The 23,655-nt window shown below is 42.6% G+C and overlaps 3 protein-coding genes across 6 annotated transcripts in view; 1 reads left to right on the top strand and 2 right to left on the bottom strand.

Annotated features, from left to right (window-relative positions):
- The window catches only part of LOC133933696 (sodium-driven chloride bicarbonate exchanger-like), a 28,822-nt gene extending 19,248 nt beyond the window's left edge, over window positions 1–9,574 (top strand). For 3 of the 4 annotated variants that reach the window (XM_062380876.1, XM_062380874.1, XM_062380877.1), the window contains 14 exons: window positions 1,152–1,326; window positions 1,800–1,933; window positions 2,084–2,329; window positions 3,305–3,410; window positions 4,231–4,392; window positions 4,883–4,996; window positions 5,099–5,260; window positions 5,349–5,600; window positions 5,742–5,810; window positions 5,915–6,088; window positions 6,166–6,288; window positions 6,383–6,447; window positions 6,576–6,689; window positions 7,629–9,574. In XM_062380876.1, the coding sequence (XP_062236860.1) occupies window positions 1,152–1,326; window positions 1,800–1,933; window positions 2,084–2,329; window positions 3,305–3,410; window positions 4,231–4,392; window positions 4,883–4,996; window positions 5,099–5,260; window positions 5,349–5,600; window positions 5,742–5,810; window positions 5,915–6,088; window positions 6,166–6,288; window positions 6,383–6,447; window positions 6,576–6,689; window positions 7,629–7,713 (1,981 nt within the window). In that variant the 3' untranslated portion in view covers window positions 7,714–9,574. Of the gene's footprint in view, window positions 1–1,151; window positions 1,327–1,799; window positions 1,934–2,083; window positions 2,330–3,304; window positions 3,411–4,230; window positions 4,393–4,882; window positions 4,997–5,098; window positions 5,261–5,348; window positions 5,601–5,741; window positions 5,811–5,914; window positions 6,089–6,165; window positions 6,289–6,382; window positions 6,448–6,575; window positions 6,690–6,980; window positions 7,019–7,628 lie in introns of all 4 variants that reach the window. The other variant, XM_062380878.1, reaches the window with a different exon arrangement.
- A 554-nt stretch (window positions 9,575–10,128) lies between these two features.
- On the bottom strand, window positions 10,129–12,169 carry LOC133933697 (glucagon-1-like). Its single transcript, XM_062380879.1, has 6 exons — window positions 12,121–12,169; window positions 11,941–12,047; window positions 11,432–11,587; window positions 11,066–11,182; window positions 10,543–10,686; window positions 10,129–10,450 (listed from the first exon to the last, which is right to left on the bottom strand). Exons 2-6 carry the CDS (start codon window positions 12,036–12,038, stop codon window positions 10,426–10,428), a joined length of 540 nt encoding a protein of 179 aa, XP_062236863.1. The 5' UTR covers window positions 12,039–12,047; window positions 12,121–12,169; the 3' UTR covers window positions 10,129–10,425.
- A 1,094-nt stretch (window positions 12,170–13,263) lies between these two features.
- LOC133933814 (dipeptidyl peptidase 4-like) lies at window positions 13,264–20,910 on the bottom strand. Its single transcript, XM_062381044.1, has 26 exons — window positions 20,676–20,910; window positions 20,497–20,584; window positions 20,032–20,130; window positions 19,009–19,100; window positions 18,827–18,901; window positions 18,684–18,736; window positions 18,529–18,601; window positions 18,236–18,356; window positions 17,677–17,831; window positions 17,490–17,587; window positions 17,278–17,407; window positions 16,856–16,894; window positions 16,442–16,540; window positions 16,284–16,354; window positions 16,128–16,178; window positions 15,918–16,030; window positions 15,773–15,820; window positions 15,588–15,686; window positions 15,177–15,246; window positions 14,907–15,101; window positions 14,646–14,700; window positions 14,466–14,565; window positions 14,057–14,115; window positions 13,894–13,966; window positions 13,719–13,792; window positions 13,264–13,628 (listed from the first exon to the last, which is right to left on the bottom strand). Exons 1-26 carry the CDS (start codon window positions 20,676–20,678, stop codon window positions 13,536–13,538), a joined length of 2,226 nt encoding a protein of 741 aa, XP_062237028.1. The 5' UTR covers window positions 20,679–20,910; the 3' UTR covers window positions 13,264–13,535.
- Window positions 20,911–23,655: the final 2,745 nt, after the last annotated feature.

Genomic DNA, 23,655 nt, shown 5'->3' with positions numbered 1-23,655 from the left:
ATGCACAGCCCTGAGCTCTCCAAGCTCTTTGTCAACCCGTCGCCTGTGAGCGGCCTCCTCGTCCCCAAACTGTAAATTTAGCTCTCTTATCAAACTAGACTGATCCATTACCATTCCTGACACTTCAGCTCCACAGAGTCCTTTTATTTGAGTCCTGCACGCTATGCCACACACAAAGTTACATTGTCAAGTGACTGTACTCCCTCACAAGTAATGCCCACTCCTCCTCACACTCCTTACTGCAAACACACACTTGATTAAATGCTACTTTATCTTCTCCCCACAGCAGTAACACTATCCTACTTTATACTTTATAACCCAGATGAACCCTTACCATGTAGTGTGTAGTTTTCTGACATGTGACCCCCAACATGATGACACAGGGATGCTGTACAGATTTTACCAGCAAATGGCTCTTAAGTTTTTAACCAGATGTAGAAATGTTTAGCAAAATTGCACATTTTCACAGACATTTTCCACAGGTCACTATCTATAGATTTACAGAGGGGGTTAAAGGGGAAATCACATTGTCATCATGCAGAAATCTCCCCCCATTGCTTCCAGGGAAGTCTTGGGCTGCAGGGGGATTCTGTGTGCTGATGAACCGGGTGTTCCGTAGTTTAATAGCAGAGGAGTGAGTGATGTGCTGCTGAGCTGCAGTGTAATGCAGCACAGCCTCTTATCCCAGCTCAGATTGGCCCAGGCCCAGCCATCAACCCCCGCCCCCTCCTCCTGGGACACACCACCGCTACTGCACAGACCAGAGATAACGCCCAGCCCACTGTTGCCATAGCAACCACCCCTAGCTAGTTCACGCCGGTCCGGTGTTCCTGCAGCGGGGGGGCCGACAAATCCTTGTGCACACACAGCGATGGAGTCCTTTAACCCTTTTCAATATTTTTTCTTGTGGTTCAAGCATGTAAATATACTGGAAACAGCTTTAGTCGTCTGCTCTCTTTGTTCAGCAGACAAGATAATCCCAGCATCTCTGCAGGTGACGCAGTAACAGAACATGACGCAGTTTATTTTAAGCAGTAGTTTGTCATTTTGTGTAATATGCTTGTTTATAAAGATAGATACCAAAATCATGTTGCACAAGATCCCACATTTAAAAGCAACATAGGACGACACATTTTCTCATTTCTCCTCAGATTGTTTGGTGGCTTGATCCTGGACATCAAACGAAAGGCCCCCCACTACCTGTCCGACTACACGGATGCCCTGAGCCTGCAGTGTCTGGCCTCCTTCCTCTTCCTCTACTGCGCCTGCATGTCACCTGTCATCACCTTCGGAGGACTCCTGGGGGAGGCCACAGAGGGTCGTGTGGTGAGAAATAACTACATGGCTCTGCACTCACGTCGGTCACAGCCTGCAGTGTGCAGTCAAGGACGCTGTATTCATGAGAGAGGGGGTTTGAAAGTGTTTTCAGACTTCTGAGGTTGGATGATTTCTTAAATTTACATATGCCCAGGGAAAACACGACACAGGACTCGCAAAGCTTTAAGAACTGACTCATCTCACTGAAAAGCACCTTGAAACAAATTGTAGAAAGATAAGAATATGCAAACTCCTAAAATAAGATTAATGACTCATGCGCTCTCAAAATTTGAATCCAATCCTTTGCTTTACTTTGTTTTTAATGCTACTAAGCAAACAACTAATAATGTAAACATAATAAGCCTCAGGTGATTTTTAGAATAAGTTAGTGAGAAATGTCCTAATATCAGCTGAGAGCAATGTGGAAGTGTGTGAGCGGAATTAAGGACGTTAATCAATTGAATCATTATTGATGTTTCCAGAGCGCTATCGAGTCTCTGTTCGGAGCCTCCATGACTGGAATAGCCTACTCTCTTGTAGCGGGTCAGCCTCTCACCATCCTGGGCAGCACGGGGCCCGTTCTCGTCTTTGAGAAGATCCTCTTCAAGTTCTGCAAGTGGGTGACTTTTTTGTTTTAGTATTGCTGGTGGATGTGTGTCCTTCTGCTTGAGTAGAGATGCCATGTCTGATTGCTTTTCCCTTCACTCATCGTGTGTGTGTGTGTGTGTTGGTGTGTGTGTGTGTGTCTGTGTCCTGTCTCTCCCAGGGAGTATGAACTCTCCTACCTCTCCCTGAGGGCCTGTATCGGCCTGTGGACGGCCTTCTTCTGTCTGCTGCTGGTGGCCACTGATGCCAGCTCACTTGTCTGTTACATCACACGCTTCACTGAGGAAGCTTTTGCTTCTCTTATCTGCATCATCTTCATCTACGAGGCCCTTGAGAAGCTTCTCCACCTGGGGACGCATTACCCCATCAATAAAAACAACAATCTCCAGACGCTCACACAATACTCGTAAGTGCTTCTTTCTTTTTCATTGGTTCACTTTTAACTGTAGTAGACTGGATAGAACCTGTTTTCACAAGTTTGATCTAAACTTGAGAATAATCATCATATCTTTAAGTTTTCTTAAGTTTTAACTCTTGGAAGCATTGAGGGAATTTCTTCAAACTTGGTACCAACTTTCAATTAGACTCACAATTTAAATGACTACATTTGTGAGGTTAAGGTTAAATGTCGGGTTCACAAAAATTGTGTTGGCCTCTTGAACATGATATCTCAAGTCAGCCTCTGGGAATTTCTTCATGATTTGACCAGTTGTCACTCGAAGATGATGTGGTTCGACTCCAGTGGTCAAAGGTCACGTGACGTCATATGAATATGAAAATAAATAAATCTCAAACTGCACTGGTTTGACGGAGGCACACATGTGCATAGGTTTACTTCATGTAACAAATGTAGTCTTTTTAGTGCAGCCTGTGTTGCATGCATGTTTCACATATACACACGTGTGCTTAAGTGTATTTGCTACATCATGAAATGACAGATGGGGGAGTGATGTAGCCGTAGACACACTCAGTCTTCTTAGTAATGGCTTTTGCTTTATGGTGAGTAATCCCATGTTGAGCCTGTGTCGGGAGCATCATGCGTGATCCAGCTACAGTAGCGTGTTAGTGGGTGACGTCGAGCCAAGATCTGCTCCTCTGGTTTGGTCTCTTCCAGTTTAGTGCACTGTAGGGGATGCTGACCAGACTTGCCAGCTCAATGAGTCATTGATGTAGATTGGTTTGACCTTTTTGGAAGTGGTGTGTAATGGAACATGTGGCTACATCATTATTGATTAAATGTCCAATAAGAATGCTTTGGTCCTGAAGTTTCAGGTTGATTTTCTCATTCATTACAAAGAACTATTATCCTCAGCCTTTAGTACACAAATAATTAAAATCAAGCCTATATATCCTCTTATAATATGAAACATATTCTCTCTAGATGTGCGTGTGTGGAGCCCAGATACCCCAGCAATAAGACTCTACAGTTCTGGGAGGAGAGGAACGTCACATCCTCACAGGTCAACTGGACCATGCTGGAGGTCAAGGTAAGGAACATACATATAGTGTAATACTTTAGGATAAAGGGTCATTTACGGCCTCGAGACACACAGACACAATAGATGGGTAAGATGTGGGTCTGTGAGCTGTTAAGAAAAAGCAATCACAGTGTGAGTCAGATGAGAGGAGAGACGTGATAACATTTTAATCAAAGCTGCTCGCACCCAAATTAAACCGCACGCAAACAAGACACCAGAGAAAGTTGTTGGATATTTGTCACAGTCTGGCTCCGTGTTGTGTCTCACTTACCCCGCACGCTGCTTTTTCAAGACGCGTCATAAGTCTAGGCGGGGATTAAGAGAATGTGGGCAGGATTTCAAAGGGTTTAGCGACGCAGAATGAAAATGGAGATGCAGCGTGAAGTGTGGATTCTCTCACTGTCACTGGATCAGTCATGCTGGTGGCGTGCTGCTGCATCACTCCTACACATGTTTGTTAGACGGGGCTGTGTGGCAGCGAGCGTTTCAGGATGTGGGGTCACTTTAAATGACGTATTTATATTTAGTATAAAAACACAAAGCGCTGGGATGCATAGATGTTTTGAAAACAATGAGGCCCTTCTTCTCAGTCTTCACTAATTCATCACTGACAATCATCATCGCCCTTATCCTCCATGTCACTCGAATCATTTCCCCTGGCACTCTGCCCTCGCCTCATCATCCTGATTATCTTCATTATCTTTACCATCATCATCATCATCATCATCACCATCATCATCATCATCATCATCATCATCATCATCATCATCATCATCATCATCATCATCATCATCATCATCATCATCACCGTGTCCTCTGGTGCCAGTAGGAGTGCGAGATGTTGCACGGCGAGTTCGAGGGCACCGCCTGTGGCCCCCACGGGCCCTACGTCCCTGACGTCCTCTTCTGGTGCGTGGTCCTCTTCTTCTCCACCGTCCTCATGTCCGCTTTCCTCAAGGAGTTCAAGACGAGTCGTTACTTCCCGACCAAGGTACTTGTCACACTGTTATCCTACACGAGTAATGCAAAAACACACATATAGACTTAGCCTCTTGGGTTTTTCCTTAAATGTGTCTTTCTTGTTTAAGTAAACACACTTATACGTTTGAAGTTACTTACTTCAGGTGCATGGCTGTTAGAAAGGATCAATTATGAATTTCTCCAATTACTGTCCTGAAATTACACTGTTATAGGTTTATAAAGCATAATTTTAGATTATTCTGCCATCTACTGGTTGTCCTATGACACAGTGAAAGCACTGCAGTCTGTGTGGCAATTCTATGTGTGAGTTTTCTATGATTTATCATTGAGATGACACTCATGAGCGAAATATGTGGCGTGATGCTCACACACTGATGCGTAGTGTACCGGCGCCACCTTGTGGTGATGAGCAGTAACAATGTAGTCTGCTTGAATTGTACATTATCTAGCTGGAATTTACTCTGACTTTGTGTCAATCATTTCTTTGTTGGTCTTTGCAGGTTCGAGCCATCATCAGCGACTTTGCCGTCTTCATCACCATCCTCACTATGGTTCTTGTGGATTACGCCCTGGGGATCCCCTCACCTAAATTACAGGTCCCCGACCAGTTCAGAGTAAGTCCAGAAGAAGCCTTATTTACAACTCCACTGTATACGCATTATATATCATAAAATAGCATCACTATATATAATTTGTGGTCTTCCTTTGTTCCTCAGCCAACCAGAGACGATCGTGGCTGGCTCATAAACCCTGTGGGGCCCAACCCCTGGTGGACCACCATCATCACCTTCATCCCAGCTCTGCTCTGCACCATCCTCATTTTCATGGACCAGCAGATCACGGCCGTCATCATAAACAGGAAGGAGCACAAACTGAAGGTTTTTAAGATTCTAGCCACAAAGGGAAACTGAATTATTGAAACTCTGCTTGATCTAAATGTTGCTGCTCCTTGTCCGGCTCCTGCAGAAAGGCTGTGGCTATCACCTGGACCTGTTTGTGGTGGGGGTGATGCTGGGAGTGTGCTCTGTGATGGGCCTGCCGTGGTTCGTGGCAGCTACCGTGCTCTCCATCTCCCACGTGAACAGCCTGAAGCTGGAGTCTGAGTGCTCCGCCCCCGGGGAGCAGCCCAAGTTCCTGGGCATCCGAGAGCAGCGCTTCACCGGCCTCATGATCTTCACGCTGATGGGCTGCTCCGTGTTCATGACCTCCGTGCTGAAGGTCAGGAGGGATCCTCAAAATATACATCAGAATTACTATTTCATTTGTTATTAATTATTATATATTACAAGTGTTAGAAATGGGGGCTAGTGTTAGTTTGGATAGTTTTAATCCTGATCCTGAATATTTCTCCTACTTCAGTTCATCCCCATGCCCGTGCTGTACGGGGTCTTTCTCTACATGGGGGCTTCCTCACTCAGAGGTATTCAGGTGAGGCCAACCATTGAAGATATTTATTCATCTTTATTATTATTATTATCTCCAGGAAATGATTCTGGATGAACTCATGAGCTTGTGTCTTTGTATCCGTGCAGTTCTTTGACCGACTGAAGCTGTTCGGCATGCCGGCCAAACATCAGCCAGACTTCATCTACCTTCGCCACGTCCCTCTGAGGAAGGTGCACCTCTTCACCATCGTCCAGCTCACCTGCTTGGCCCTGCTGTGGATCATCAAGACGTCCAAAGCTGCCATCGTCTTCCCCATGATGGTAGTGTCCTGATGAGCATGTTCGTCTGTCTTATTTCTGCTCATACTGCTTATTGATGTCTGTTTCCTCGGCTCCAGGTCCTGGCCCTGGTGTTCATCCGTAAGCTGTTGGACTTCGGCTTCACCAAGAGGGAGCTGAGCTGGCTGGACGACCTGATGCCCGAGTGGAAGAAGAAGAAGTTGGAGGATGCGGCAGAAGAGGTGCAGCAACAGAGTCGGAACTTCATGTTTTCACCAATGCAGCTGCAACACTCGTGCATGTGTTTCAGATTTTCTCTTTTGTCTCTTTCTCCAGGAGGAGCCCAGTATTATTGTAGAGGAGGAAGGCATCGTGCAATTGCCACTGGAGGGACCCTACAAGTAAGACATGTTAATCTTTATCATGCTCTTTAATCACGTGAGTCCTACTGAGAACATTCTGCTAAACGCTTTGATAAACACCGTGAAGACCTTATGTTGTGTTTATCTTCTGTGATGTGTTTTTGAAGGAGTGACCCAGCCACGGTGAACATCACTGACGAGATGTCCAAAGGTTCCTTCGGGAATGTGTGGAAGAGCGTCAGCCCTGTGGAGAGCACCAAGAAGGAACCAAGCGCAAAGAGGTCAGCCACCTCCCCCACACAGCTCTCAGATATCCACATCACAGATACCTGCTGATTTCAGGACCTCCGTGTATTTATACAGTGTGTTTTAGTGTTAAATCAAGCAGTGGCAGATATTTGTTATCGAAGCGTTATGGAATATTTAGGTTTTATACTTTTCCAGGAAACTGAGTCGACTGTTTGTTTATATAAAAGGTTTTATCTTAGAGCAGCGCTGCCCGCGCACATTTCCAGCAGAGTAGACTAACATAGTGTCTCCTGCCTGCTTCTCTCATTCCATTCCACCCTAAGCTCCCCTTCCTAACCTCTCAGAAGCTGATATCCCAAAGGTAAGTGGTTCCCAGTCCCCGCCAGCATGGAGAGTGTTGTCCTGTGTGTTTACTGCTGATTGCTGCATGATGACGATGGTGTTGGTCCGTGATGGAAGTGGTGATTGAGATCAGTGACTAGATAGAGAGATCGTTTGTCACAGCATGGCCTGGGGCGTGCATGTTACTTCAAGGACACATTTTATGATGTTGCAGTTCCAGCATGTTGTAAAAGTTGTAAAAGTAATAGCACTATAACACTGCTTTCAGATATGCACTGATGTCTGGGCATTTTTCCGAGTGAGTCCATGTGAGAATACAGCAGGATGTAGACGACCATAACTATTTGGAAAGCAGATGAGATTCTCCTGCTTTGTTCTTCATAGGTGAAAAGACACTCGGGAAAATGTCTGGACCCAAATATCTGAACACTTTTGGGAGTCCATGTCTGAAAACACCAATAGCCTTGAAATGCAAACACAAAAGTGGGAGATAGATATATTTGCATGCTGGGTGATCTGGATTGATGCATATTTGCACCTTGCATTTCAAATCTAAAGTCCCACAGAGAAAATGGGCCTGATTGTTCTTGTATTTTCCTCTGATTTTAATCTTAATTTTTTCGGTGCAGTTGTTCCAGAGGCGGTGAAAAGCGCGAAAAGCGCCAGAAGCGGCGGAGGCACGACAAGAGCTTGGACAGGGAGACAAGTTTGTGATGACACATACTGGCGCTGCCATTGTGCTGTTGATCAGTCGAACAAAAAACTAAAAATCTGTACCGTGCCACACTCAATCACCTTTGTACTGTGCTACACTGTGTTTTTGTCATGTAAGTCTGTGTGAAAGTTGTGTAAAATTACAAATTTGTTAGAAACAGTATTAATGCTGAGGAGCCGAGACACATCTGTGTTCTTTTTCTATGTAATTCAGTGTTTGGTGATACCAGCAACAATAGGAATCTAGAATTATACGACACTTACAGTAACTGCTGAGTTGACGGGCCAATTACACAAACATTTTAAACAATTTTTAAATCCATTTGATTTGTATTTTGTATGTTTTTATATTTTTCCAATATGACTCCTTTTAAAAAGCTGCCACAGGAAACCCACACTGTGTATTTTGAATGCAGCATTTATTGACTTTATGCACCTCACAGTAGAATCACTAAAGAGTAGATTTGCAGATACTAATCTATTTCAGTTTTGTCTAAAAGAGTTGGCAACATAGCGAATCTAGTACCATTTCTTTTTAAAGTATTAAATATACATTTTATATATTCTGTATATCTAAATGTTTTTGTGACAGTGACAGCTCATATCACTCCAGGTTTCTCCGTTGCTCTTTTACATACGAGTGTCGCTCCTCCGGTAAAGTATTTCCCCCGGTCACTTATTTGGGCCTTATATATTTGGGCCATATTGAAGGAAGAAATTGCGATTTGGAGAAAAATATGGTAGTAAAAGTCGTAATTGAGTAAAAAGTCATAATTTAATGAGAAAAGAACTTGTAATAATCCAAGAATAAAGTAAATACACTTATAGGAAAAGCTTTTGCTTTTTAACTTTATTCACGTGAGATTCAGACTTTGTCTCTTCAAAATTTTACATCTGTATTCTCTTAATATTGTGACTTTATTCTTGTAATATTACAACAGTTTTTTCCCTTTAAGTGGCCCTCACGTGTCAAATGTTGCTTAGCTCAGCATAAAGGCTAAAAAGCTCCACCAGTCAACTCTTTATATCTCTTTTGTTTTATCTGGACAAAGAGTTAAGTGTAAAAACATTTTTGAAATTTTGTGTATTTTCTTGGCTTGTTGGTGTCGCTGCATATTTGACCGCTCCGATAAATCTCCTCATCTTAACAAGAGAGCATATTTTCTCAAAACTATTTCTTTGAGGACAGCAGGGGCAGTTTATTGGAAAATTACGTTTTGTGAGCTGGCACATAGTTTGGAAAAACTATGTGCAGAAAGCTCTGTGTTTTCCACCTGCCTACTAGTCCTCATCTTGTCAGTAAGTGTCATCCAGGGACATGTGATCTCCTCTCCAAACGACCCTCGGCATGTGTTAGCAGCGGAAGCAAATTGTTTTGAGGAAAATAAACGACCATCTCGCCGCAGAACCTCGGTTTCTTCTAGAGATGCAATAATACCTTTTTTCTGGGAAGGGCAACATGTAATAAACGGTGAAGAGTCGTAACAATGTATAATACATAGTATATTTTATTCATGTAAAATGTTACTAATATATTACTAACATGAAGTCAGTGTTGAAGGCAGGATTTTGTTGTAGATGTTCTTTTCCATTGTCTTATTGATGGTTCTTAGTTGATTAGAGACACTTAAAATGGGTCAAAATTATATCAAATCAATTCATTTGACCACGTCTTTGTGGAATTCTGCCTTAAATTTGGTAGTGATAGATGATGTACACTTTCTGTTTGATCATTTAAGTCACATGTATAGAATGTTCAGTTCAGATCCGTTGTTCAACTGTGATTCGTTTCATGAGAATGTGAGAGAGAGAGAGAGAGAGAGGGCGAGTGAGAGCATAAATAAAGACATTGAAAAAACTACGCTGGGATTTAATTCTGTGTCTTTAAGAATCCGATATCTCTAAAGCGCCTCGAGGAAATGTTTTCAGATTGGATAGAAATGTTCACTTGGACTCGGGGAGGAACTGCTGAGATTTTGGTGGTGAAAGGTCAAAGGGCAAGGTCGCTGTGACCTCATAGAACACATGATCTGCTGATCTCAGGATATCTTTGGGGAAGTTTGGTACAAATAGACTCAAATGTATGATCAGAAATGTGTAGATATTTGACTGTGATAATTGTAAATGTATTTTAATAGATTAACTGAAATATTTGAGTTGACAGCAACCTTAAAACAATAGCTTACCCTATATATATTTTTTTTTTTTGTGTGCTGACGATAAGCTGTCCTCAAATCGAGGCAAAACCCTTCAACTAAATATTTATAACTCGGAACCAATGGGTTTGTGCTGACATTCATATGGATGGAAAATGTAATAAATATAGTATGTGGTATTTTAATATAAGACCACAACTTTACAATGAAAATCTTTATTTTGCAGAGCGGTTTAATGACACACTATGAAAACCAATGACACAACAAGTGTTCTCTATTCCACTAACCTGAGATTTAGCTTTTTGTGTTCTTGTTTTCACTTTAAAAATATAGACAATAATTTAAATTTTGTAGAAAAAACATGCCCTGAAATTTCATTTCCATAAACATCATAGAAGACTAGTCGTTTTTTTTGTTTTGTATCTTTGCATCACAAGAAGTAAAAAACAAATTTAAATAGATCGTTGACATGTCAACATGCAAAGCAGAATGGCTTCCTGTTCCTCCTGTGTATGGCTTCACATGCAGCACATAGACGGGTCCCTTCCGCAGCGTCTCATTGGTCCACTTCACTCTTCTTGCTGCGAAAAAGAGAGAAAATCACAATCACGCCGCCGGAGGAGTGACAACACGTCCCCGACTTCATCAGGTCGCTCGTGTGACTCGGCTTTACCTTTCCCCTGAGGGCTTGGAGGTCATGACCCACAGTAAATACTCCTTGGCAGCCATGGAGTCAAGCACCTTGTTCACATCACTGGTGAAGCTGCCGTCTACATGCCTCCTGCTGATGGCCTCGCCCCACCTGTCCTGCTCAGATCTGAGTATGTACACAGGCACACAATATAAACTCCGCCCACTCACGCTCATCATGTGGAAACCTCGGCGCTCTCAGAGGAAAGAAAATCATCTCTTCATCAGTAATGTTTTTGTGTTCTCGTGATCGAAATAATCATCACATGTCAATTAACACGGTGCAACAAGTTCAGGTGATTTATTTTCAGCACAACCACAAGAATCATGGAGAAACAGAAGCAACAGGAGGAGAGAAAAGGGCACAGGAAGAAATGTTGATTCTCTTTTTCCCTCTGATTCAACTTCTCCCTCTGTCTTTGTCGTCACGGTGGAATCAGACACAGGCAGGTGGCCATTAGGGAGCTTTGGTGCTGTAGCAGGAGGAGGAAGAGGAAGAAGCCTACTCTCTTCTGACTTGTCCAGACTTGAGCCTGGCAACAAAGTCTTTGAGCGCCTGGTCCTGCAGGAAGGAGCTCACGTCGCTGGTGAAGGTCCCGTCTGCGTGGCGCTTCTCTGCAGCTCTGAGAACACAGAATCACCAATAATATTAAGATGAGAAAAGACATTTTTTTTAGAGTTTGAAGGAAAGTACAGACAAATATTGGTGTACTGTTCTTTTTCTACACAGTTATAATAACTCTCATTACATTCAATTCAGTATTTTTTCATTGTCGTTACTTTATTTAAGTTCAGAAGTTTATTCCAACACCCTGAGCTTCAAGTGGTTTGATTGTTAAATGAATAGGAGAAGCTATTGGTTCCACACTGACCCGCTCCTCTTGTTGTTCATCAGCCAGCGCACAAAGTCCTGCGCCTTCCTGTCCTCCAGGTATTTGCTGTAGTCGTTGGAGAACGTCCCCTCGGAGTGTCTCTTCATGCTGGGCAGCTGCCTCAGCTCGTCTGTTAACGTGTCCTCGGCCTCCAAACTAAAGCAGCAGTTGGAAATGTGACTCTTAAAGTCTTATATTTCCTTTCTCCTGTATCAGCAGGTTACTTATTCACATTGATAAAGTTTGACATAGGCCTATTTGATGAAATATATTAGAAAAGTAAAAAAAAAAAAGAGAACATGACAAATGAAAGCTGTGTATAAATACAGTGAAGTCTTCACTAACACAAGAGGAGAGGTACTGCATCCGTAGTTTTTTCTATTTGCCAAGATTTTACCTTTACTTTGCCTTCGATGGCGATATTTAAAACACACTTGCAGTATTATATTCCCTCTGGACTATAGGTAAAGTACAGTATTTCCATTTGAGAGTACTTTGAGTACTACTACCTGGAGCTGTCGTCGGCCTCTTGCAGAGGAACCTGCCAGCTGCTGTGGACAAAGCCCAGGAGGAGTAGGATTCCAGCCAGGGAGTGGATGCTCTTCATGGTTCTGACCTGAACAACACAAAGCTCACATGTACTTTCAGATAGAACCATGCACTTGAGTGGATCAGGAATGAACACTCACCGTCTCTTCTCTCTGTGCAGGTACCTCCTCTGCTTGTTGCTGGTGTGTGTGTCTCATTCTCACCGTGGGACCTTATATACTGTAAGAGGTGGAGCGGGAGGACGAGGCCTCTCAGGTGGACCGGTTTTACAACTGCACCAGGCCCACCTGTTACTTTCGACCCATTAGACACGGAGCCCCGACACATTGGGCGAGTGGACGAGCGTTTGTCCAGAGAGGTGGCGTTCATGCGTGATGCCAGCTGGTACTTAGGTGTCAAGATCAAACAAGCGTGTTCATCCTGTTAAACAGAACGTGGGGGAGATGCTCTCATGTGCAGCCGTGTCATCGTGATGGGGTGGGGGGTGGGGGGGCTGATTGGTGTTGCTGTCACATCCGGGCAGATGAGTCAGTATTTGTCAGATTTAGAAGATGGGAAATATTGACTGGTTTTTCATCATTGGCAGTTATCTGTTTTACAGGGGCCAAAGTCAAATAGAGATCTGTGCAGCTCGGGGAAAACACACGTTCATGGGCTACTGCTGCTATATGACTATGATGGATAGATAGATAGATAGATAGATAGATAGATAGATAGATGTTTGGACTTGAGTTCATGATTTCCTGTTTCCTGTGTCTCTACCTCGTTAATTAGCTGCTCCGCCCTCATCTATTACACATTAACTGTTTCTATCTTTTCCTCCTTGTCCTCACCTTTACCTCTCTGTCTCTTTGGAAACCTTTGGTGGACCTTAACACAAAGTTGTGGAGCATACACGTAAGTCAGACAAATAACATGAGCACTATATACAGGTGCCTGATTTGTCTGGTAAAGATCTCAGTTTTATTTCTTGAGAAGATCGAGGAAATGTTGCCCGACCTTTTTAAGACAGTGAACACGTATCTCTGGATAAACGTACTTAAACAATATCTGATCCAAAAAGTTAATATCACATCCTTCCAAGTTTCATTACTAATTATATTATAGTAAATACTACCATTTACTAACTACAGCATTTGAGCTTTGAGTCTCTGCTGGATGATGTTTTATTGAAATACTGTCTCCAATGCGGTGAATTCTTATGAAAACACAACCTCTCATATCGTTACTACGCTGATGAAGTTCAGACAAAACATGTTTTCTGTTTCTCTGTTTAATTCTTTATTATTATAGAAAACAATTATCACATCAAACAGTCACTTATCTCATAAATCGAGTAAAAATATATATAAATCACTTTGTAAAGTTAAAAGAATGTCTATCCGACTGAGTATACATAAGAACAAATTTCATAGAATGACTTTCTCTTTATCCAGTTTATGTTCCAAATGAAAACTTAAAAAAGACAAGACATTCAGAACAATATTGATCACTCCTGCATTCACAATTAAAACAGTTTTTCATTCACATTGAGAAAAAGATCATCCAGTGGATTTCAGGCAAAGCACCTCTGCAGGAAGTGGCTCATGTGGGTGTAAACGTGCTGATTGGCCGAGCCGCTGAGGCCGTGATCCTTGTCTGTGTACCACTGAAAGAAGAACATGTTCCACGTTAATGACACGAGTCCATGTCAATGAGCATGTTGTATATTTTAGTGTCCTTTTCTCTGATTACTCACCATAGCCTCAAAGTCCACATGCTCCTCCACCAGAGCCTCAGAGATCTCAGCTGCCTGCTGGAAGTGAACGTTGTCTGGAAAAACACAACAGAGGAAAACGCAGAGTAAGGAAACATTTCAGGAGTGGGAAAGTGTCATATAATCACACAGATGAATAAGTTCCTGTGTGACTCACCATCAGCTGTTCCATGAACCAGGAGATACTGCACTGAATGGAAATTCTTGGCCCTGGCAGTTACTGTGGAGTTCTGCACACAATCACATGTGTGTTAGTTAATGAGACAACAACAAGACAGAGAGTTCAGTGTGATCACGATACGACAGAGTGTGAAACTTACAGCGTATCCGTCAGGGTTCTGTGCGGGCGTCACCATGTAGCGCTCTGTGTAGATGGAGTCTGGAACAAACACATCAGTGCAGATAGCGTGAGTTTCCTCCTTCTGCAGGATTCTCTGATTCCCTCATGCAGATGATTTATGATGGAGAAGGAGCTGCACATCATTCACCTCGTTCGTTAATGACCTGCTTCGCCTTAATTACTTTCACCAGTGTCTCATTAACTGGGTGTTCACTCACATTCCTGCATTTTCCTCCTGATTGGTTTTTAACCTCAACTTTTACTTTTGTATTCTTGAATACTTTCCTCATGTGGCCTCTGGCGTCTTCACATGTCAAACAAATGCCTTAAAATAATGTATTTTTTGAAAAAAAATACATTAAAGAAAATAAAAAACCACCAATAGATACCGTAATATTTCCATTTGGAACACGGGGCCACCGCCATCCCACATTTGAAAACTCCGCTGCCAGATCCCAGCGCCATTGACGTCACATATCCACCATAAGACTGCAGGGGGGGGGGGGGGGGTATTGATCATTATACTGTGGTTCATCAACATGACATCACTGAGCTCTGCCTCTACTCACCCATCCCCATATAGCAACTCTGTCTTTGTCAATGAAGCCCATTTTGATGAATTCCCTAAAAACCAAAGAGAAGATTGTTCAGACACGATCTAAACTGGTCGGCCTCAGTGTTAATCAGGACATTCCCAGTGAGTGTGTGTGCAGCATCTCAACCAGTGAAACAGGTCAAATCCAGTTTCATCAAGCTTTTCCTTGGAAAGGCTGAGGCTGTTTTTTTTTATGATGCACTGACTTGTCTGAACCGCTCCTCGCTTTCCTTACTTGGCCGCTGTTATCTGATCTTCCACCTCATAGGTTCCCAGACGTTTGTAGATCTCATGCATTAACTTGTCTCCCTGGAAACCACTTCCTCTTCCGTCAAAGCTGGCCACGATGATTTTCTCCGTGCTCGCCAGGTAAGTGGACCAGCTCACCCTGTAGATGAAATCTGCCTTCTGACTGCAGGGCCCTGCGTAACTGGAAGGTCACAATCCACAATCAGTCTGGAGAAGTCAAATTCATTTAATTTCCTGTTCAAAAAGTGATTCTTACACGTCTATCAGTAAAGGGTACTTCTTGGATTCATCAAAGTCGGGAGGCAAAAACATCTGGTACCACAAATCTGTCAAAAACACAACAAATTTATGGAATTTAATAATTCTGTTTTGATATAACTAAGAGTAATTGGATACTAAAATAGCATAAATTGTACATAGCAAAAGTATAAGAGCCTATTTAAAATCAACTTTGAACTAGATCTGGGCCTCAAACTAAAATGAAACCATGTGGGAAATACAGAGGGGATACGTCTATTTGCTGCAACTAATTAATAAATACTTGAACCCATTTCTATAAGGACTCAGAACCTTTAACAAATCTTCAATGACTGCATATTCTGGAAGCAGTAAAAAGTACAGTATTTCCCTCCACAGTCACTTATACAGTCGCTACTGAATAACTCACCGAATCCGTAAAGTCTGATGCTTCCACGGCGCATGCTGGGCATTCGGATGTCAGAGATCAGGCTGCTGAATGCACTGTTGTCCTCCAGAGGCTTCACCTCTGCAAAGTTAGAAAAACACAGATTAGATCAAATGTTTTCTGCTACTTGGTTTTATTTCAGCTTCAGCTCTAAATGTGTAGAATACCTTTATTATTCCTGTTATCCATGAGAGAGTGGTAAGGAATACCTGGACCTGTGAACACCGAGTACAGGGGTGTTATTCCCATGTTTAAATACACAGACTGTTGTTTAGTGCATGAGCCTGGAGGAATCATTGAAGTATAACTGACCGCTGCAGCTCATTCGGTAGAAGGAGGCATTGTGGCTGAAGTAAGCTGAGTTGTATTGACATTTTTCTAAATTTAACGAACACGTCAGACACTTGGTCGCTTGTTTTGTCCATCTGAGACACACAAACACATAAACACACACGCTGTGAGTCTGAAAAAAAAACACACTTTTAAATAAGAAATAAAGATAAAATACAGTAAAACTCCTACTCATAGACGTTCCTTTGTCCTGGCTTGCCACCCTTGTTACTTGAAAAATATCTGTGGAGTTCAGACGTTACTCAAACAAGTGTTTAAATAAAATGTAAGAAAATGATTTAGAAACATTTTTATAGTTTAAACCAAATCACAGTCACAGTTACTTACACACTATCTGCAGTGACTTTCAGAATGTCAATGACTTCCCATTCTCCAGAGGTGATTGGTGTCGCTTCTGCCTGTTTGTAAGAAGCACAACAGAATATTTGACATAAAAGACTTTGTCTTTAAATAAAGGATCACACTGTAGTTTTCCTGCCACGTACCCCGACCACGTGGTGGATGTGCTTGTACCCCTTAGTGTCACTCATCAGCAGGTAATAGCTGTTCTTGTCTGCAGTGACGACAGGTTCTGCTGGAGAGAACTATAGGAAGAAAAAGGAACGTTAGAATATATAATGCAAAATGCAATAATTAATCTATATGTTCTCACTGTGAAAAGAACCAAACCAACCATGTGTGTCTCTAATGACATGTCAGAATTTATGGTTTAGATTTTAAACTCATTCATTCTGCTGGGAACTGTAATCTTAGTAAATGTTACTGAGACAGGAAGTGGTGATCTAGACTATATTCCTGTGAAAGAGGAACTGACTGTTGGTCTGGTAATGATGTATCATACATTGATTTTTCAAGTAAATATAATAATAGAAAGAATAGTTTTCTGTTCTTTGACGTACCCGTCCGATCCAGCCTGTGGAACTCCTCAACTCCAGATTCTGCAAAACGATGAGCAACTGGTGTTTAGAGTTAAATCAAGCAAACATTCTATAAAAACATGAAAGAAGTTATAATATTACAAGAGTAAAATCCTAATATTACGAGAAGTCGCAACTTTCCGCCACATGTGATGTCAGAGGGAGAATATATGAACATCAGTCTGTCGTCTGTGTTAAAATGAGGAAAGTGGAGCATCTTTAAAATAACAAAATGCTTCATACTTTGTCTCAGGACTCTGAAAAGAAACTGGGTCTATTCTGAAGAAAGAACCACACAGACTGGGAGGAGACTATCTATTTACTGGAGGAGGAAATGTTTGGTCGTATCTCAGCAGCACACGCTCATGATGTTTTTACATTACATGTCATTTTTTTTTTTTTACCTGGACAGGATCCCAACTGGATCCCTTCAAGTCGTAAGTCATCAGGATGAGGTGGTTCTGTTCCCTCGTCAGCCACTGGACAGCAATGCGGTTGTCTGTCACCCAGGTCACGGTGGCCAGGTAGTGCTCACTGAGGGCGAGAGGAAGACAACACTCCGGACTCTGTCTATTCCTTGGAGGCTAACAGATAAAATGCATAATCTGTTACGTACCTTGAGCTGAATGAAGCTGGAACAACGACCTCAGTAATGGCCGCCGTGTTGTCAGTGTCCACAACAAACAGTTTGACGACAGGGTTGGGAGTTCCTGGCTGCACAGAAAGACAATGTGAATAATGACACACAGTTCAATGATATGCAACAATATGAGGCCAGTATAAGCTGAGATTGGATGTCCCACCTTTGGATATGGGATGGAAACAGTGGTGGGGTACTGGTTGTCTCCGTACCAGGAGTATTCTATAGTGTGGACCTCTGTGTCGTTAAACTCTACGTAGGCCACGTACTTCCCCCCCGGTGACCACCACAGGCCCTGGCTGGAGGAGAACATCTCCTCTGGAAGGAAGGAGAGAGAGAAGCTGCGTTAGCGTTCAGGTCTTCCTCTTGCTCGGGTGAAGACATGGACCACGTCTGTGTTGTTCTGTGGAAACGTTGCTCCGGTTTGTTTTTACTGTAGCAGAAGAATCGCATCACTTCCCCCAAAAGAGTCACTATTCTACTTTTCAACAACGCTGCATGTTCCTGGGACGTGCAGGAGAGACACCAGTTAACGCTCCAGTGATGGTTTGTGACACTTTCAATTTCTGCTTTCTAGGAAGTGATCAGTGGAGGAAGTACTCAGGTCCTTAACCCATGCATGGTCGTTTCATGTTGTTTCCCTTGTCTAATGAATGTGTGAATCAAGGAGCAGAACTGAGATAAAGAGAAGACTCATTAATGCTTCCCGTTCAACCACTTACCCTCATACACCCAGTCTGGGATCCCATTTAGAATCTGATTCTCCTTGCCGTTGACTGTGACCCGCTGTGGGGCGGAGCCGGGGCTGGTCTTTACGTACACGTCATTGTTCCAAACAAAGGCCTGGAAATACAAAGTTCATCAAAGGTTTGTTTCCTGACCCCTCTGAAGCCCCTCTCCTCGAGTGTTTGGGAAAGGTTGAGAGCCACGGCCTCCACCAGCACCCACTTGAAATAACACGGGTGTCACACAAGGTTATGCATATATAACCAATCATTAGTCGGCCCGGGCTCACCAGTTTGTTCCCTTTGGGCGCCCAGGCAAAGAACTGCACCTCATCAGGAATGTCGGAGGGTGTGACAAATTTGCTGAAAGGTTTCAGAGAAAACATCTCAGAGATTTGCACGAATGTAGTGAAGGTTTTTTAAAACTCACAGCTGAGGTACTCACTTCAGAACCCGGTCATACAGCGAATATGAGGCTGTAAACGAATGTCTCCACAGCTGACGGGACAAAAACAACACAAAAGGCTGTGTGGTCACTCAGCAGCAGCAGACACGCATCACACACATGTGCAGTAAAGGTCAGTTTACCTTGGAGTAGTTGCTCATGAAAGCAACATGTTTGCGGTCGGCAGACAGCTTGTAGTCGTACGCTTTCTTCGCCGTCTGTGTTGGAGGAGAAACAGAAAAGATTCAGAGACGTCTCAGACAACACTGTAGTTTCTTTGTGTGAGTTTAAACAAAAAGAAACACAAAGGATGCACACGACTTACAAAGTTGTCTCTGCTCAGGAACTCCTCACGCTCTCCACTGACCACATTGTGGAGGAAGACCGAGCCCGCGGACTTCTGCAGATATTCCTCATCTGTGGTGAACCATTTGCATAAAGGGTTTAGATGATCAGAACACACATGTTAAAGTTAAATGTTTTAGCCTCTGAAACTTCAGCTTTAATCCCTTTTCCTGCTTGTCCTGCAGTTTATAGATTAACAGTAAGCGTATGATATATAATATATAATATACAGCAGCTGTCCATTTTCATTTATATATCTATTATTACTTCAATGTGGTGATCTGTGTAAAACCCTCAAAGTGCATAGAGGCAGCTCTGTTGTTAAACTGTCCAATAAAACATGGATTGGTAAAGTGTTCAGTTCTACCTTCATGATGTATCACATGATAAAACTCTGAGAACACATTTGAGCTTCCATGAGGAACATATTTCAAAAAGCTGAGGACGATAGAGGCAGCAATACAAGTTTTTAAAGATATTTAGTCATTATTTTAAGATACTAAGTTAGTATTCTGAGTTTATGAGACTTATTTTTAGATACTAAGTCATTCTTTTAAGATTTAAAGTCATTATTTTGAGATTGTAAGTCATTTTGGGATATATAATCATTTATTTTATGATTTCAAATCATCGTTTACAGATACTAAGTCTTTATTTTGTACTAATTATAAAAAACATTTCAGTAACCTGGTTATTTATTAAAGCAAAAGTGATACATTATACATCCTGTCGCCTCTAGAGTAAATCTTCATTTACTGCACGTGTTTTGTTCTGTACTTTTATAAACTGTAGATAAACAACAGAAAATGCCATGCACGTGCACCTCCACGCGTGCATGTGCATGGCACTGGAATGAAGGGAGTGAATAAGTAACCAGGACAGAGCTGAGCAGCTGATGATAATAAAGCATCTGCATTGATACGTTTACTGGCCCCATGTCCCACCTCCACCCTGGTACCACTCCTCCTTTCCATATCTGTGCTTATCGTAAAGCGTCTCCCACCTGAGATCCACCTCATGCTGTAGCCCGCTGGTTTCAGTGAGCTGTTGAAGACGTCCTCCAAGGTGAAGGACCTCTCGTTGCCGTCGCCCCCCTGCTCCTCTGAAACGTGCGTTAGGGGAGTGAGAGCCTGGCAGACGAGTCATAGTTCACAGATAATCACAGTTACATCATAGTCCTCATCATAAAAGAAGATAAGAGGCTGGAAGTGATAGAGAGCTTATCCTGAGTCACTTCTTCTTTGGAGAGATATAGAGATCTACTGAGATGTGAAAGATAAAAATATGCAACATCATGAATTGGATAAACATTTAAGAAAACAAAACATTAAGGTGCCATTCAACAACGCTCCAAGCGGATCGTGCGTAATGACGCGTGCGTAATTCTCCTGGAGGAATTTAACGGTGCGTCAGAGCGATTGATCCGTTCAATGTCAACATGTGAATCGTTTAAAAAGCAAACACTCACTTTTCAGTAACAAGGTCGTGGGCACCGCGATTAGAATGACGACGATCGCTAATCCAAAAAGTCCCAGCAGCACTTTGGCGATGGAGCCCTGTTCGTGGGTTGGGCGCACAAGAGTCAGGAATTAAATAAAAAACATGGCACAACATCTTCATGTGAGAATCTGCAAACCAGCAACAAACCATTTTCTCTCTTGGTTTGGGGATGTGAACCAGTAGCCCTCCTAATCACAGCTCCATCGATCCACTGGGTTCCACTGCATCCAGAGGCTCTAAAGTTATGCGACGCTGGCTTTGCAGTTAAATATTATCTCGCGTTGAGTTTCAAAGGTGGGACAATAAACGTCCTGCGGTGTAAAGTTCGTCAAGTCCCAGTGTTTTTGAGGAAGTGCAGCTCGTCACCAGGCTCTTCCCCAAACCGCTCCGGCTCCACACATCTTTACAGACTGTTTGGATGTGATTCATTGGTTCTACCTCTGCTGCAGCTCATGAAGAATAACGGGCTCTGGTTTAAAGCTGCAGCAGAAGAGTTGACACGTGCATAAGTCCTGTCTAACTGGGAGTTGTAGTGTTTACTGGGCGAGAAGCATGGACTGGTCATTGTGCCTCTGATATGAAACACATGTCATGTTAATCCTAATAATATCATTAACCGTCTGGATCTGTTGGCTGCACATGAAGATGGATGACACGTCTCCTCCCACCTTCCAGAAGTGAAGCCAAAAGATCCCGGATACGAATGGCGCCATGTTGCACTGCTGTGGCAGAGTTAGAGCTTCAATGAATAATTAAACTGTGCAGAAGGATTTCAAACGTACAAATGATATTCACCACCTGGTTCTATACTCTAGAGAGACTATTAAACCTCATGGTGATTATGAGGTGACTTCCTGGCTTGTTTCAACACTAGGTGGCGCTCACGTGAACTTTCCGCTAACGTACTTTTCCAGTGCTGCCATCAAGAAGCAGTTGTTCTCCTGGTGTCGGCTCAGGTCATGTTCAGGTATGACCCTCAGCTGACTCCACATAACATCACTGATCCACCCTCATAAATCCCATACCATGTATTTACATAATCAATATCCTCCTTCCTGTTTCTGTCTGGTTCCTCAATAGAACTTCGAAGAGGAAATCTCTCACTTGATGATTCAAGAGAACAACATGATGATCTTTACAGAACAACATGGCAGCGTCCAGGACACTTCAGAGTTGGACTGGGAAATAAAATTCCATTTTGGCCCGTGGAAGTTTCCCTTTGTGTAAGTGCAGAGCTAAAAGCCTGTTAAAAGCTTAACAAATATAAAGCTGTGCCTTTATGAGGAATAGACATCATATTCTGCACACCGGACATCCTCAGCAAACAAACAGACAGTGGACGTCTTCCCTAATGCCCCGGGGCTTGTTTGAAGAGCGTTACTTCATGGGTCTCTCCATTTAACTGACACTAAACCAGCTCAAATCATTGATAGGTGTCACTTTGAACACACTCGCACAGATGTGTCCATGTGTGGAAACAGAAAGAGAGAGGGAGAGAGGGATGGTGAGTAAGAAAGAAAGTGAAGGAGTCCTGATTTGTGAATGAATCCTGTTTATATACTGAATTTACTGAGGATATAAAGGACATACTTTTACATATATATATATATGTATATATATATATAGATAAGTCATGAAAGAAGATGTAATCAAGCAGAACACACTTTTAGAATTAAAAACAGAAAACATGATCACGTTTTCTCTTCTGTCTGTTTTCATCATCAAATCAAACAAAGCATCAGATTCATTCAACACTGGTTGTGTTTTCTAACTATTGTCGTTAATTTGACTGTTTTTTTCTCATGTTAACATTGTTAAGGAAGGTTCTGAATAAAGTTTATATGTGTTATAAATGCTGTGCATAATTCTGTTGTTGGTCTGAATGTGCATGTTGCCTGTGTTTTAAGTTGCAGGGCATTGAGCTCAGACTTCCCTCCACATTCCAGATGTTTCTACACATGTTGTTACTTCCAAAAAAAGGGAGGCAGCACTTTGGTAAGTGTTGAACAAACTTAGGTGAACTGAGGTTAAACACCAGCATGTATCACGTGTCAGCTCCACTGCACAATACTGTTTTTATCCTGTTTCCTCTCGGGGGTAAACAGAGGAGCTGGTTTTCATTCGGACAGATGTGGTGACAGTGGGAATGTTCTAATTGAATTCTTGGCTTGAGGTCGAGGGGCGTTTTGAGTTTGGATGTTATTGTTCGGGAGAAGCTTGAAGGAATCACTGGTTTTAGAAACGGCTCAGAGAAGCTTCTACTAACATCCTCACAGCTCTGAGTGAATCTGCTTCATGTACTGAAGCAGCAGCTGATCTCAGAGCTGTCTCTGGCATATCACTCACTCTGTCACAACTGTTATTTACTGTTGTCAGGGTAATATCATAATATTCTGGAGGAAACTGCAGGTTTTTCCATCAGGATCCCTAGGTTGGATTGTTTCATTTTATTTTATTGCCTCTTTCATTCTTTCACAACATCATTTCCACTCTCTGCTGCTGGAACAAGTGAATTCCATGACGTGGGCTCCACAAAGTTTATCTTCTCTTATTTTATCTTAATAGTTTCACTTGTTTTTAGAACAATTGTCAAGTCATTTCCAGTTGTTCCATTCAAAGCCATGTTGTCAATTCAAATTCAGAACAAAACAAAGCGGGCGACTCACAAAAACTTCCCATTATTCCCATAAGCTCTCAGATCTATTCACAGCATATTTACCTTAATGGTTAGCAGTGTCATCCTGAACCTGCAGCGCTGTCAGACACTCATCTGACTGTTACTGCTGCGTCCTCGACCTGCTCCTCATATCATGTGACACGCTGCTTGTTCTGCTGGAGTCACTGCACATTTCAGTGGAGGGTGAAATGCATTGAAGGTGTCGCCCTCGTGGCTGCAGATCCTCTCACCTTGTATCTTCAGATAAATATCTTTCATGGCTGATTATCTTTGAGATCGACAGGATGCACGATTTGTGAACATTTGATCTGTATTGTCCTGAGAGATGAGGAATCATTCTGTCCTGAGGGGTGTTCATCTGGTGAGTTAGGTTTACCTGATGAAGGCCCACAGGACAGTGTGCAGGATTCATCCTCTCTCCCCTGCACTTGCTTTTCCTCCACCGCATCC

Source organism: Platichthys flesus, chromosome 22 (assembly GCF_949316205.1).
Source record: "Platichthys flesus chromosome 22, fPlaFle2.1, whole genome shotgun sequence".
NCBI lineage: Eukaryota > Metazoa > Chordata > Actinopteri > Pleuronectiformes > Pleuronectidae > Platichthys > Platichthys flesus.
Note: the sequence above shows the minus strand (reverse complement) of the source record. Positions and strands in the feature narration are given on the sequence as shown.